Source organism: Haplochromis burtoni, unplaced genomic scaffold (genome assembly GCF_018398535.1).
Source record: "Haplochromis burtoni strain Fernald_Lab_line unplaced genomic scaffold, NCSU_Asbu1 Contig_141, whole genome shotgun sequence".
In the NCBI taxonomy this organism is placed as follows: Eukaryota; Metazoa; Chordata; class Actinopteri; order Cichliformes; family Cichlidae; genus Haplochromis; species Haplochromis burtoni.
The window spans coordinates 1,146,753-1,161,488 of record NW_024582502.1 but is presented as its reverse complement, the minus strand read 5'-3'; the positions used below and the strand labels follow the sequence as shown (position 1 = coordinate 1,161,488).

Here is a 14,736-nt window from a genome sequence, read left to right as displayed (position 1 = left end):
ATTTCCCGTTGCAGGGCAGTGCGCGCGCACATTCACAAGCAACGAGCGTGAGAGCTCAGACTACAACATCGAGCTAAGGCAAACTTATGCACGCAAGTCATCACCCGTGCTGACATCGAGGCATTCCTCCTGGGTCACCTGGGCAGTGGAGACTTGTCCTACAGTAGAGCTGTCAATGCCTGGACAACCGGCTTGGGTAAGTGGCGGCGCTGCTGCAGTGCAGTCAATAAAGTCCCCTGCTATTTAACAAGGCCCAGCAACAGCTCCGGGTCAAACGCCTTTTCATCTTCTCCAAGCTTTTGTTCGAGGGAGGATGGATCGATGGAACAAAGCTGTTGATGTGCGTGCAACGGCCCCGCTCAAGCATATATGAAAGGAGGGAACGATCATATCCTCATTTAAATCTGGTCAATGAGGATAAAGTCACGGATAAAACTGCAATTCTGTCTTAATTTGCAGGCTATGCTTTTATCTGCAGCTCAAACAAACATGTCAGCATGTGGTGGGCCCAAAAGTGACCCATTTGAGGCATGAAGCTGAAAGCTTTTAACGCTGTAATCAGTACTTGAAGCAGCTATAAGCGCAGCGTGATTTTGATTTAGAACCTCTGATTGGATTGATAATGTATCTCGCAGATATCTGCCTGTGCTTCATGTGCACGGTGCTGCTTGGAACCTGGGGTAGGCTGGCTGTGCTATGTGGTCTATAAATAGGCCTCTTTGTGTTTTATCCAATAAAGCTCCAAAGTGAGCGGCAATAAAATGATGCATACATCATTAAGTTATACAGCAGCACGGCAGCCAAATGAGAAGTTTAGATTCTCACCAGGGGACTCAGACTCATTATACAGTATTATTGCATCTTGTCACGGCAATGTCCAAAAGCAGTAAGTCTGCGAGTCTCAACCCTCAGTTTAATTAAACCAGGTCACATTCACTTAAAACCCAGACCAACAACTTATTGTCTTAATATCAACAAGTAATGATGTAATGACAGAAAAGTTTGACTATAAACTTTTTTTTTCTAGCAGTGGATAAAGAGTGGGGCGACGGGGAATGACGGGCCTCAAAATAAGAGCCTTTTCCAGGGGCTGGAGTGTGAGCCGGTCCCCCTCCCTGGAGTGCTTCTTTTCACTGCATAGATTTCAGCCCTTTCATATTGTAATGGTCATGGTGGCCTGAGGCTGTGGCGCTAACCTTTTAGCTGTGTGGGACGCATTATTCCCGACACAATGGGCACAATTTCTGTTTCGTTCGGCAACACTCGGCTTTATCTCTCTCTTTCTTCCTCTTGAAGACTTCTTTCTCGCTCGTCTTTTCCCGTCTCCAGCTCTCCCAGAATGTGAATTTCCTTCCCCCTCCAGCACCCTGCCACCTGTTTGTTTCTATGCCTCTCTATATATTATTCCTCCTCCCGCACGCTCAATTAAACTATTCCAAACCTCTTTTTTTAATGCAAATTTCGGATATTGTATATGTAAACAGCTCACAGCGCAATTCACCCGCGCCAAGTACTGTGGCTTCTGTCTGCGTGCGCTCCCTCTGACTGTGCGTGCACCTGTTTTGTGTGTTTGCATGAGCGTGTGCACTGCTGGTGATGCTGGTGCCCGCATCCAACTTTGAGCCCGTCTGGGCGCTCGCCTGCAGGCCCGCTCTGCTTGTGCATCTGTGCTGATACAGTACCACTGTTGTGCGTTTGCTGTTGTGCTTCTACGCTGGGCTTTCATCCGCCCATCACGCCCACGAGGATGACTCAATTACCGTCCCCTGAAAGCAGCGACTTCTTTACTCCGCTCCCTGCAGGCGGAGGTGGTTGTTGGGCGGGTCAAAGATTTTGAGGTGAAAGGTGAAGAGTATTGCATGACACGCGGGTTTGTGTTACAGCTGCAGTGGCAGTAACAGCGCTGTATTATTATTTATTTTTTTAACAGTCCAACAGAGTCCTGAGGGGGCCCTGCAAAGCCAACATCAAAGGCTTAAACAACAGCATGCCTGTTTATGCTGCAAAGAGAGCGCGACTAGGCGGGCTAGTTAATCAGGGGTACGCAGCATAAACACACACCCACACACACATTAGTAAACATGTCCTGCATGCATACAAATATGAATAAATAGGCACTCTGGAGTTACTTTGACACATCCTGCATGCTCTTTAACAAACGGAAAACTACACACACACATATTCACAAAAAAAAAAAAGAATCAAAGCCATTCAAGTAGGCCTGGAGGCCCCGAGAAGTGGCCCAGGTGAGCGCTCTCTCCAAGCCCACTCCATTATGACCATCTCCACACAGGCACCTCAGCTAGAGCTAATTAACGGCCTATTACTATGCAGATATATGCAGGGCCGAGAGCAGAGCGCGAGCAATAAATGGGCTTGATGAACGAGAGAGAGGCAAGGAATGGGAGGTGTGCAGGGGCAGAGACGGGTTGGGGCCAGGCGACAGAGAGATGGGCAAAGTGATGAATGGGAGAGGAGAAGTCAACAGGCAGACAAGAGGACAGTGGGACAGCAGGAAAGGAAAAGAGAGCTGTAGGCTGCAAGGAGTGAGGATCGGATGGTAGCGGGACAAAGACGCTTATAATGCTGGTGAATCAGTAATTAAAAGCTACTGTCATGACTTAACATATTAAACCCTCATACAGCCCACATACAGTAAAAAAAAGACAATTCTGCACATGTTTACATGTAAGAATCATTTTCAGGATGCCTCTAATTCTTTTAAGATATAAAACAGGTGTAAACACTGAGAGAGGAAGTGATTCTTCAGTCAATGCTTGCCAAGAGAAACAATAAATCTACTTTAGTTATACTACACATGCTTTTTTCATTTCAGGTGTATTGATGCAACTGGGAGTCTGTGCCAGGTGGAAGTGAATCGAATGCGAGAAAGAGAGGAAAAGTGTGTGCGAAGTCCGAGCACTGACTTCAGGGGGAGCAGCCAAGACTCATTTAGCAAATGACATTTTATTTATTTTCATTTAACCTTTATTTAACAAGGCAGGAACACATTCTTTCATTCATTATCAGGATGATCTCAGTACTCTGTCACTCTCTCTTTTTTTTCTTTCTCTGTCACTCTCTCTAATACCCCCTAGTCCCCCCCTTCCTCTGTACGCACAGAAAGACAAAAAAAAGAAGAGTGTCATGTAGAAATTGTTTCTGATAGAAATTTAGTGACAAAAGAAAATGTTTTTCCTTCCCACTGTCGCCAAGTGCTTGCTTAAAGTAAGTCAGTGATTTTGGGGGTTTTCACTGTATTATTGTAGAGTCTTTACCTTACAATATAAAGCACCTTGAGGCAACTGCTGTTGTGATTTGGCGCTGTATAAGTAAAATTCAATAGAATTGAATTGAAAAGACTGTTTACCTCTCCTTGTTTCCTGTCTTGCACCTTCTTTTTAAGCAACAGACACAGACATGCATATAAAAACCTGCTTTCAGAACACTGTTGAAAAGTCTACCAGTATTCCTATACTTAAATTAGGGATAATATGTTTCCCGGGAACATGAGTGACGTCTTTTTCCTCCCAAGCTTGGCTGCTCTTCTAAGTCTTCCATGGTTAAGAATCGATTTATTATTTCACTCACCAGTAGTCCCTTCATTGCTTTAGATTTAATTAACTAATTGATTTGTAAAAAGCTTGAACAGATTGAATACTGAATTAGAAACGGCTGCATGGTTTTCTCTTGATTCCTGTATTAAACCAGTTATTTACACCTGCAGGTAAGTAGCAGTATTTTAGCACTTTTTTATTTTAAAACTTCAGCCACCTGTTGATTTTCATCTTGCATCTGACCAGCAGTATGATCTTTGTATTGAGGTTTTGGAGACATCTGTCAAGTAACTGTGATGTTAACTTTTTGGATGTGTGACAATCATGGTGACAATGAAAGATCAAGTAAATAAAGGTCCAGTTACACAGGCCAGGACCATCTGGCACCCAGCAATCTGAATTCTGTATTTCTGGACAGGTTCTGAACTGGGAACATTCAAAAAGCACCATCAATCAGTAAAGAAATATGCATTTTTCCCTAGCAACCAACATCCAATATGGATGACAAGTCTTGAGCAATGAATGATGTCATTGAGAAACCTCAATAGCTATTTAAAAGAGTGTCAAAGCAATTTAACAGAGAAACTAAACATAAACTGATATTTTTCTCCTTTCGCCCCATCCTACTTAGCAACAAGCTCTCAACTTACGATTGGTGGACGCTGCAGTTGTAGAAGACAAAATCCACACTGGCAAACTTCTTCCCAGTTTCCTTCGACTTTAGATACAACTTTATTATGCGTCGGTCACCTACAAAGTCAAACATAACAAACACATTGTGTTTTATTAGTGTTTTTCTTTACAAAGAATGTCAAGTGGCAAAGACAAGTAAAACCCACTGCATAATAACCGATCCAAATAAATGAATCCACATTCTTTAAATATTACGAAGGTGTGCATTAACGTTTAGATCTGTGGAGCTTTACAGGCACAAACTCAACAACAGTGTTTTACATTTTAGTTCTTTGAACAGGATCAAAAGGTACTCTTTCATACAACAACACTGGTATCATCACACTAGGAGCAGCAATGCATTGTACTGGTAAATTTGAATTATTAACGCATTTTCTGCAATCTTCACATCAGTGGGCGTGATTGGACCCTCTGCTGAGACAGTTCTGACCTCCCGGCCTTTATGTATGACACCCTACTCTATACTCCACTCTATATTTCCATAGTCCATCTATAACAGTTCGTATATGGAAAATGTTTCATGACCCCAGGAGCAACCTGGTCCTAGTCAATGTATACACTTTCACTGTTCCTGTAAATCTGCAGATTTGGAGACAGCACTTCTGCTGGAGAGTAAAAAGAGCTCTGAGCAAAATCTATTTATTAGAGTTACTCAGTGGCGAAAACACTTACAGCTGTCTATATACATTCATGGGCTTTCAGCGGTATGTTTATAAATGTGCTCATTCTAATTTTGATAATCGAGAAGCAGTGGGTGAAGCCGAAGAGAAAAATGTCTCGTGTCTCACACAGCTGAATAAACTGTCAAATTAAGCAAACAATTCATATTTAGCATCGAGCAAAACTGTTCAGCTGAAAAGCCCGTCATCGTCTCCCCAAACAAAAGTTTGTTAGACGGCTGAAATGTAAAAATGCAAAAAGTGACACTGTGTGATCTAATAATGTATGTCCAACTGAAAGCAGGAGTAAATTACTGCAGCAGATTTGAGAAAGCTTCACACAGTGAACATGACTGAAATCCTGATATCATTTTTCTGGTCAAAACTGGTTACCATTCGACCGCAAGAACTGAACTATAGACAGGCAGATGTTGATATTGCTTTCATGGAGAACAGAGGTCTAGTCAGACCATTTCTTAGAAAGTGATAAATATAGATCAGACTATTGCAATGGAGAAATTAAAAACATATCTTCATATAATAATAATAATAATAATAATAATAATAATAATAATAATAATAATAATAATAATAATAATAATAATAATGGATTGCATTTATATAGCGCTTTTCGAGACCCTCAAAGTGCTTTACAATTCCACTATTCATTCACTCTCACATTCACACACTGGTGGAGGCAGCTACAGTTGTAGCCACAGCTGCCCTGGGGCAGACTGACAGAGGCGAGGCTGCCATATCGCGCCATCGGCCCCTCTGGCCAACACCAGTAGGCGAAGTGTCTTGCCCAAGGACACAACGACTGAGACTGTCCGAGCCGGGGCTGGAACCGGCAACCTTCCGATTACAATACGAACTGCCAACTCTTGTGCCAAGATCGCCTCACGATATCTTTCTAACATAGCTTTTCTGAAACAAGGACAACTAATCTGGTTAATGCATGGCTATGAATAGATGGCCACACCTCTTCTAGACTAGTATTACCGGACCAATACTTTAAAGACTGTCTCATTTGTTGCACTGTGAAGTGAATTTGTCAAAAAGCTACTGTACATGCGTTGGCTTTCTACCTATGATGTTAGCATCACACATCCAGAGATGCAACTGCTTCAGAGCAGATCAGTACAAATGGTCCCAAAAGGCTGAGATCACAAGTTTGAGAAAATACCTGAGTGCATTTTTTAATTCCGCAGCCAAGTGGCGGAGGGCTTTCACTTCAGTGGCCTCAGAATCTCATCTCTGCTTTTCGTGGATGATGTGGTTCTGTTGGCTTCAACGGGTGATGGCCTCCAGCTCGCACTGGAACGGTTTGCAGCCGAGTGTGAAGCAGCGGGAATGAGGATCAGCACCTCCAAATCTGAGGCCGTGGTTCTCAGCCGGAAAAAAATGTGGAGTGCCGACTCCGGGTCGGGGATGAGTTCCTGCCCCAAGTGGATGAGTTCAAGTATCTCGGGGTCTTGTTCGCGAGTGATGGGAGAAGGGAGCCGGTGATCGACAGACGGATTGGGCACTGCGGCCACAGTGATGCGGACGCTGCACCGGTCCGTCGTGGTGAAGAGGGAGCTGAGTGTAAAAGCGAAGCTCTCAATTTACCGGTCGATCTACGCCCCTACCCTCACCTATGGCCACGAGCTGTGGGTAGTGACCGAAAGAACGAGATCGCGGATACAAGCGGTGGTAATGAGCTTCCTCCGAAGGGTGGCTGGCCCTTAGAGATAGGGTGAGAAGTTCAGCCATCTGGAAGGGGCTCAGAGTAGAGCCGCTGCTGCTCCACATCGAAAGGAGCCAGCTGAGGTGGTTCAGGCATCTGACAAGGATGCCTCCTGGGTGAGGTGTTCTGGGCATGTCCCACCGAGAGGAGGCCCCGGGGCAGACCCTGGACACGCTGGAGAGATTATATCTCTCGGCTGGCCTGGGAACGCCTTGGTGTTCCCCCGGATAAGCTGAAGGAGGTGGCTGGGGAGAGGGAGGTCTGGGCCTCTCTGCTTAGGCTGCTGCCCCTGCGACCCGGCCCCGGATAAAGCGGAAGAAGATGGGTGGCATTTTTTCATCTCATTGTTTCAGTTCAGAATATTGTATGTAATTCTACACTTACTGATAAAAAACATATTGATAAAAAAGCTTTTTTTAATAGAGTAAAACCTTTCGCTTGGAAGGATGTCCAGGCTACATTTGTTAAACGTTAAGCCAAGAGCTGCTCACACGGGCACTTTATTACTATGAATCACGTACGTAGCCTCAGAATAGTTTAACACAGTTGTAACCCAAGCTAACAGGAGCTAGTGTCAAAATAGTAGCAGTTTTTGAATTTGCTAGCTTACAGTATATGGTTGGCTATAAGAGGAGGAGGTCGTGAATGTTGCTGTCACCACTGAGGGACAAAAAATTTGTTATGTTTCAAATGCAAGTGCTGTATTTTCATGATGCAGTTTGCTGAAAAGGTAAGAAATGTGACAACTAGGTCTGTTTTTCATCTGAATAAAAGCCTTTTTTGTGTTGCTGCCCAGATTCTGTGTCAAAGTACATCAGCGGAAGAAAAAAAACCCTAAGGCAGCTACTCCCAGCTGGCATTTTCCATTACAAAAAAAATAGCTGGACTCAGACACCAATAATGAATCTACTTTTAAAAAGTTCTCAGTTTTCTTCATGTGATAATTATGATATGAAATGACATTTCTTTTTCACTTTAACAGATAAATAAGATTATTGTTTAAATGATCTGGGCTTTCATTTTGAAAGCAAAAGCCAGACATTTGTGAAGTCTACGTTAACTCCAACATCATATCTTTTCTGACTTATTGTCTACCTTGGTCTCGCGTGATGGGGGCGATTTCTTTCGTCGAAGGAGACAGGCAATAGATGCGTCCACCGTAGATGCGCCCTTCCGTTTCTACGTAGTCCTCAAAGGAGCAGTTCACTCCAGCAGAAAGACTCGGCACATTCTGTGTCTGAAGCACAAGCTAGCGAGAAAAAAAGACAGAAAGCAGAAAGATGAGACACAGCAGAAATTTAAATCAATACACTTCATTAGCAATGGCCCAAAGCAGAAAATGCTGCTCAGACGTGTGGCTCAAAACGCACTTTTCAGCTCATACTCAAAATGACTGTTAGCTACAACACAAAACAAGCTTTATTTAGTCTCATTTCACATCTGCCTTATTCATTTTTCCCAGCCATTAATCTTTACCCCACTCGTCTTATAAAGGACCACGTACAAATTCACGAAGCCTCTATAGAGTAGCTGAACAGATACACAAGGTCAGACAGCACGCTGTACCTGCACTTCTGACATGGTGACAGAGACGGTGTCTGGCTGGATGGAAAGTCGGACACACTGTTCGACTCTGGTGGTGAAACGCTGAGGCTCTTCTGCTCGTTTGCAGCGATCCTTCCTCGAACATCTAGAGACAAAAAATATGCTCACATAAGCAATAAATGAGCAATAAATACCTGTGTTGTACATGAAATCCACACCAGTCTTGATTCCTTGTTGTGCTTGTATATGTAGAGTACATTTTTACTAAGTATCACAGCTAAAGGCACTTGGTCCAAATGTGGCTTTTAAGCACTTCTCAGTTGGGAAGAGAAAAAACAGCGAGATCACTGATTTATTGGATAACCCACAGGATGCTGAGTTTCAGACACCGACTCTGTTCATTAGTGAGTGCATAGATGCATGGAAATTAGAATTAAATTGCAAAGGTGCATATAAACAACCTATGCAGTTACAAGTTTAACACAGGAGAAACAGGAGTATGCGTTAATGATAACATGGCAACCACACATTCAGCACTTTCTTAATAGCAACAGAACCATAGTGTGGTCATCAGTATGCCTATTTGTACTTATAAAGCAAGCATTGAGTTAATCAGAGCTATGGTTTAGCAAAGTCTACGAGGACTGATTACCGTGAAGACTGACCATGCATAAGAGTCAAACATAAAGTCCAAAAGAGCAATAAACACGTAGAGCAAGGCATTAGTTCGGGCACTGAATGTACTTGCATTCACTGACTGGCACCAGCTGCTCATTCATGTTTCACCATCAGCGGCTCATTCATCAGCTGCTTGGCTACCAGCTGACCAGAAATTCCCAATCATATTAACACTGGTGTACATGCTGTCCTTTACAACTTAACACTTCTCACTGTTGCTCCGCTGAAACCTGGATGTCAGATGTGGCACAGCTTTTTTTTTTTTTTTGGTTGTTTTTTCACCCCAGCGTCCTCCTTATGTGCTAAACATTTGGTAATGTTGCCTTAATTAAGCTTTAATGTCGAATTACTGCACGTATTTGTGAAGGGGAATTGGATCTCCCAACCGAATCCTCGCTGCCTTTTGCATTCTTTTAGTGCTCTCTTAGAGAGCAGAACCTTTTCCACTAAATCAAACAATATAATTAGCTATAAATGGTCAATTCCTATATGCAAGTGTTTCCGACCAAATTAGCAGAACACGTTTTTAGAAAGTGGCTACTGAAGAGAAAAGGCCAATTTCCTTGGGCTGCAATTGGGCTGCAATCCTCAGAAAATGAGTTTAATATTGAAGCTAATGTAGGCTGTGGGGGGCCAGTTTGAGGATGCTGGAATCTAAAGGTCTGTTTTTGACTAGCCAGGTGGGGAAAGGTGAGAAAGTAGTCAGATTTTGACTTCCTTTGCCAGATGTACAGATAATTACAACACCAGGAGTGAATGGAAGGAGAGACTCTTCAAAGCTACAATAACTTTTTCCTTCAACACATTATAGACTGTTCAAAAAATATTAAAGGGACACATTTAATCAAGAGTTTAGCATCAAGTCAATTAAATTTCTGGGATATTGATCTGGTCAGTTAAGTAGACGAGAGGGTTGCTAATCAGTTTCAGCTGCTTTGGTGTTAATTTCATTAACAAATTCTTCCTTCATTCTTCGACATTCTTCCTTCCTCGTCTCACTAGGGTCAGCGTTAGTACTGGTAGTGTGAGGCGATACCTGGACATTACAGAGGATGCACAGGTAGTCCAACTCCTCCAGGATGGCACATCAATACATGGTATTGCCAGGAGGTTTGCTGTGTCTCCCAGGACAGTGTCAAGATTGTGGAGGAGACTCCACAAGACAGACAGTTAATCTAGGAGAGCTGGGCAGGACCGTAGAAGATCCTTAACCCATCAGCAGGACCAGTGTCTGCTCCTTTGTGCAAGGAGGAACAGGATGAGCACTGCCAAGGCTCTAAAAATGACCTCTAATAGGACACTGGTGTGAAAGTCTCTGAACAAACAATCAGAAACAGACTTCATGAGGGTGGCCTGAGGGCCCCACATCCTCTATTGGGCCCTGTGCTGTTCACAGATGAGAGCAGTTTCACCCTGAGCACATGTGACAGACGTGACAGGGTCTGGAGAATGTTGTAATTTGTAATATTGTTCAGTATTTACCATTACCTGTAGGTTGATAACACATTCCCCACCGAGATCTGATGTGCTTTCAAAGTGTTGCTTTATAGTAAAATAGTAAAATGAGAGCATTCAGACCATGTTTATGAATAAGTCACAGGTCTAAGCCTCAGTGTAGGTGACACTGAGTGACACATTTTTTGTCAATTATTGATCCAAGAAAAACAGATACACTTATCTAAATACAATTTTCAAAAGAAAGTCATTATATAAGGTGTTAAATCACGGCATTTGTTGTGTTAGAACACACTGACAAATGCAGTGCCAAAACAGGCTCACATAATGTGGTTACCATGAGCATAAACAGGCAGAACTCACAACTCTGTTGAAGTGACAGACTGTAATTAAGTGCAGAACACCCACTGAGCAACCACCGGAACAACTACATACGACGCAGTAAAGAGTATGCACTTACACATTATGCAGCACACACCAGCCACAGTGAGGGTCTCCTGATCCCAGACAGGCTCCACAGGAAGTGTACTGCTCACAGCTCTCCACTGGTACACGGGTGACCTAGGAAGAAGATGGAGAAAAAAAAAAAAAAACACGCACATGAGCACACATTCGGCAAACACACTTGGTTAAAGCTGCACAGAAACCCTGTTTACACCACCTTCAAACAGCTTGTACTATATAGGGTTGGTATAAACAGGATCTACTGGAGGTGTCCTGTGTCTGGAACATGAGATTAAAGGAACAAGCCCACTGTGACTATCACAGATAAACAGCTCTGAAAGTGCTGCTTACAACTCCATACTGCTGCATATAAAGGTAGCTAGAGGGAGAAAAGTAGAGATCTACAAACATGTAAACACACCCTCTGAAGAACTTATCTCTATAATACATATACTCTGTGCTGCCCACAGTTCTGATGCAAGCAAACAATTTGTGTATTTTTAGGCATTGATAATTTCTCCTTGTCGCGCGCCGAAGAATAAAACTCAGTTGCAATTTATTCAAAGCAAAAAGATCTAAGAGCACTGCGCAGATTGTATGCATCAAAAATCAGCTTAGCCCCTCAGGATTAGAGGTGCTAATCTGATCATCAAGATCAGATTCACACTCCCCATAAAGACTGCTGTTCAGCCTATGATGACGAGCTATAACTAGACACATATAGCAAGTTTAGGCACATTGCTTTGTGCAATCGTCAGTGTAGTCGTCGTTTGGTTGGGTAGTGGAGGATCAATACTGGATGGATTGTTGTGGAATATGACGCTAAAGGGTCGAAATCAACCTGCTGATGTGGCAATCGCATAAGAATTCCTCTAGCCCGACCAAGAGTTTCATTTTTTTGGCTTCAACTAGGATTATCTCAGCTAAAAATATTCGAAATTGCCAGTTGACAAGTTTCATATAGGGTGCACTAGGTACTCACCTGCCTGCAGTTGCTGTGCAAGCACTTTGCAAACCACATCCACCCCACCCTTCCTTATCATACTGTATCTAACTCAATCAAGGTTGTATGACACATGTTGCCACTGCTCTAGAAGGGCAGTGAGGTGGGCCTTTCCTGCATTATGCTCTTTCATATCTGGGTATGGAAAGGCAGGAAAGTCCCAGAATAAAAAAACAAGCAGGTTTTATATTTTCTGAGTCCGCTAGGGTCCTCTTGGGTTCATGTGATGTAAATTTCAAGATCAGACAGTGAGAGCGAGGTCCACGCACACATCTGCAGAGAATTCACTTTACAATGCACCAACTATGATATGTCCAGGCAGCAGACTTCAAAGAAGTGCAACGGTAATGACTACTCGGTCATCGGGGCTCGAGCTGTCCGTGTCTGCAGCTGAGTATAATCCAGGCTTCATTCCACCAAATATGAATTACTGCAGTAGAGAGCAATCCTCTTTTGGCTATAGTGCTCTAGACTTAAATGGGAGCTACAGAGTTTTAGTGTGTTTAAAGCAAAGAAGCAATCATGGTGAATTAGTGTAGGTTGCAGCCTTTTTTTGCCTTGACCCACATTAAGTCTGTCTGTCTTTGTCTTTACTATGTTAATTTTGACGATTCTTTTCTTATCGAGTCCCTTACAACTCTCCCAAACTAATGGGTGTACATTCAAAATTAGCTAGCGTAAAGCTGTAATGCCTTTTCTGCAGCTACATTTTTATTAGGCTGTCTGTCACTTACTCCAAAAACTACATAAACCAGCTTTGTGCAGCACTCCAGTGAAAAATAAGCAATAACCAAATGAATGATACTGTGGTACTGTACTTAACACCATTAAGATAAACATCGAGGATTACTCCTTTTGTCTCCTAAATCTGTCGTAGCTGCCATTTGTGTCTCTGCATGACTGCACTAAGATGAAACTTGATCTCTTGCATAGGAACTGGGGAACCTCTCTATCAACAAGGACATCAAACAACATTGTCCAAATGTATCAGTCTCTTAAAGCGCAACTGAAGATGTAGCTGAACATCAGGCCACGGTGAAACTTGCAGAAATTAGCATTGAGAAGTCAACAGATGGCTGCAATTATTATTGAACATGCATGTTGTATACTGCTGCCTTCACCATCTGTTTGCAAGATAATCGGGAAGGACAAGTTACACTGGATTATACCCAAAGTGTAGAAGAAGTTGACTAATTATCCCTTGCAAAATGCTTTAATCACACCTGTGCACATTCAGGTTTAATCTTTTTCTTTTATAAATCCGTAATCTGCAGCGTATCGGAATCTGCGTATTTTATCTGAACTTACTGGATGCTGTTTGGCAGTGACAGGTAGATTGGCAGACAGGAAACTGCCTCAGGCAAGCACACACACACAAGCACACGCCAGTGAGAAAGTTACTCTCTGGACTAAATTGAGAGTTTGAGACAAGTTTTCTGGGGCAGTTGTTAAATTCTTAAATACATCACTGACCACCCAGGATGCATTCACACACGAGAACGTGCATGCACACCTCCTGCTTCCTCAGATAGGCGAGGTATGACATCAATAACACTGCAGAGGCAGGAGGCACACCAGGTGAGCTGGAAGGTGGTGAGGATGAATTCTAATGGCAGCTGCAGACGCAGCAGTGGAAAAAGCTTCAAAGAAGAAACCCTACCTTCACCGTACCGTTTTTCAACTTATTAAACTTCAAATGTTGAATCATGCTCTTTTAATGTCTTATTCTTGAACAGCTGCCGCATGATTGATCAGACATGATTGCATATGTTGGTTTTAATGTCAACATACTTTTTTTAAAAAATCCCAATTTCCTGTACTCTCTGTTGCTCTGCTTACAGCACCTTCCGCTGCTCAAAATCTTCCCCATTCACATGATTCTCACCTCCCAAAGCAGCCTCTGATGACCACCAGAAGAGCATTTGGGTAGGAGCTGCTCAAGTTGTAGATAGTATGGGGAAAACAGTGTGTCTGTCTCAACTTAAAAATGAACTCAATCTGCTTTGATGAACCCTACATGAGTGTCAAGTCTATCCTTTAATATTTTCATGGCTCAGTCATACTACAGTAAAAATGGGACGATAACCTCCTTGCAAACTGGAGAAAAAAATCTGTGGTTGCCAGGTGACTGCACTGAAATTTTTCACATTTGGTGACTGACTGCGAGTATTTGAAGCAACCAACCGGTCACCCAGAGGTTCACCATACAACACCCTTCACCTCTGGGCGACCGGTGATCTTGGCAAAAAGATCTGTCTAAATAATTCCTGCATGACACAAACTCACTGCAACCACTGTCAGACAGATTGGTGAAGGTTTGCAAATAATTGCAGTCTAACTTATAAATGCAGGACTGGATTAAAGTATAATGGGAAACTCTGTTCCTTATATGAGCCAATTGCACATTACATCCCAAGACAGCTTTAATACAAACAGCAAATACCGCAACTAGATGTCAGTAATCCCAGCATCTCTTTCGCAGTCTGTACATATCCTCCTCCTGTGTCACTCTAATGTACAGTTGGACACAATAGCTTATGGCAGATTCATAACATGGTAATAGTAACCTGTGCCTGGTAACTATTATAATGCTACCATTACAAGGCCCAGGCCCCTTACAGGACATCAAATAGCAGCAAATTGCAGTCATTACTTGCGCCTGGACAAATACCACGCTAGTTATACAGCCTATCTGATAAAGGGAGGACGGAAAGAAAAAACATGTCATACTCAAGCACAATAGCCAGGGAGAGAAGTTTATTCAATGGGATTTTGTGATAGTGGGCCAGATGATGTATTCCATTGGAACAGTTCAATTATTGAGTTTTAGAAAACAGATAATGGGATGGGAAACGGGAGATGCTCAGCCAAAGACTCTTTGTCTTACTGAGGTGGCTGGGGAGCATTGGCGTGTGTGTGTGTGTGTGTGTGTGTGTGTGTGTGTGTGTGTGTGTGTGTGTGTGTGTGTGTGTG

The 14,736-nt window shown here is 42.9% G+C and overlaps 1 protein-coding gene across 3 annotated transcripts in view; it reads right to left on the bottom strand.

Annotated features, from left to right (window-relative positions):
- The window catches only part of LOC102303056 (plexin-A1), a 315,477-nt gene that overhangs the window by 134,579 nt on the left and 166,162 nt on the right, over nucleotides 1–14,736 (bottom strand). For all 3 annotated transcript variants that reach the window (XM_042224566.1, XM_042224568.1, XM_042224567.1), the window contains exons 5-8: nucleotides 10,777–10,877; nucleotides 8,205–8,328; nucleotides 7,734–7,887; nucleotides 4,208–4,307 (exon numbers count right to left, since the gene is read on the bottom strand). In XM_042224566.1, coding sequence (XP_042080500.1) covers nucleotides 4,208–4,307; nucleotides 7,734–7,887; nucleotides 8,205–8,328; nucleotides 10,777–10,877 — 479 coding nt within the window. The remainder of the gene's footprint in view (nucleotides 1–4,207; nucleotides 4,308–7,733; nucleotides 7,888–8,204; nucleotides 8,329–10,776; nucleotides 10,878–14,736) is intronic.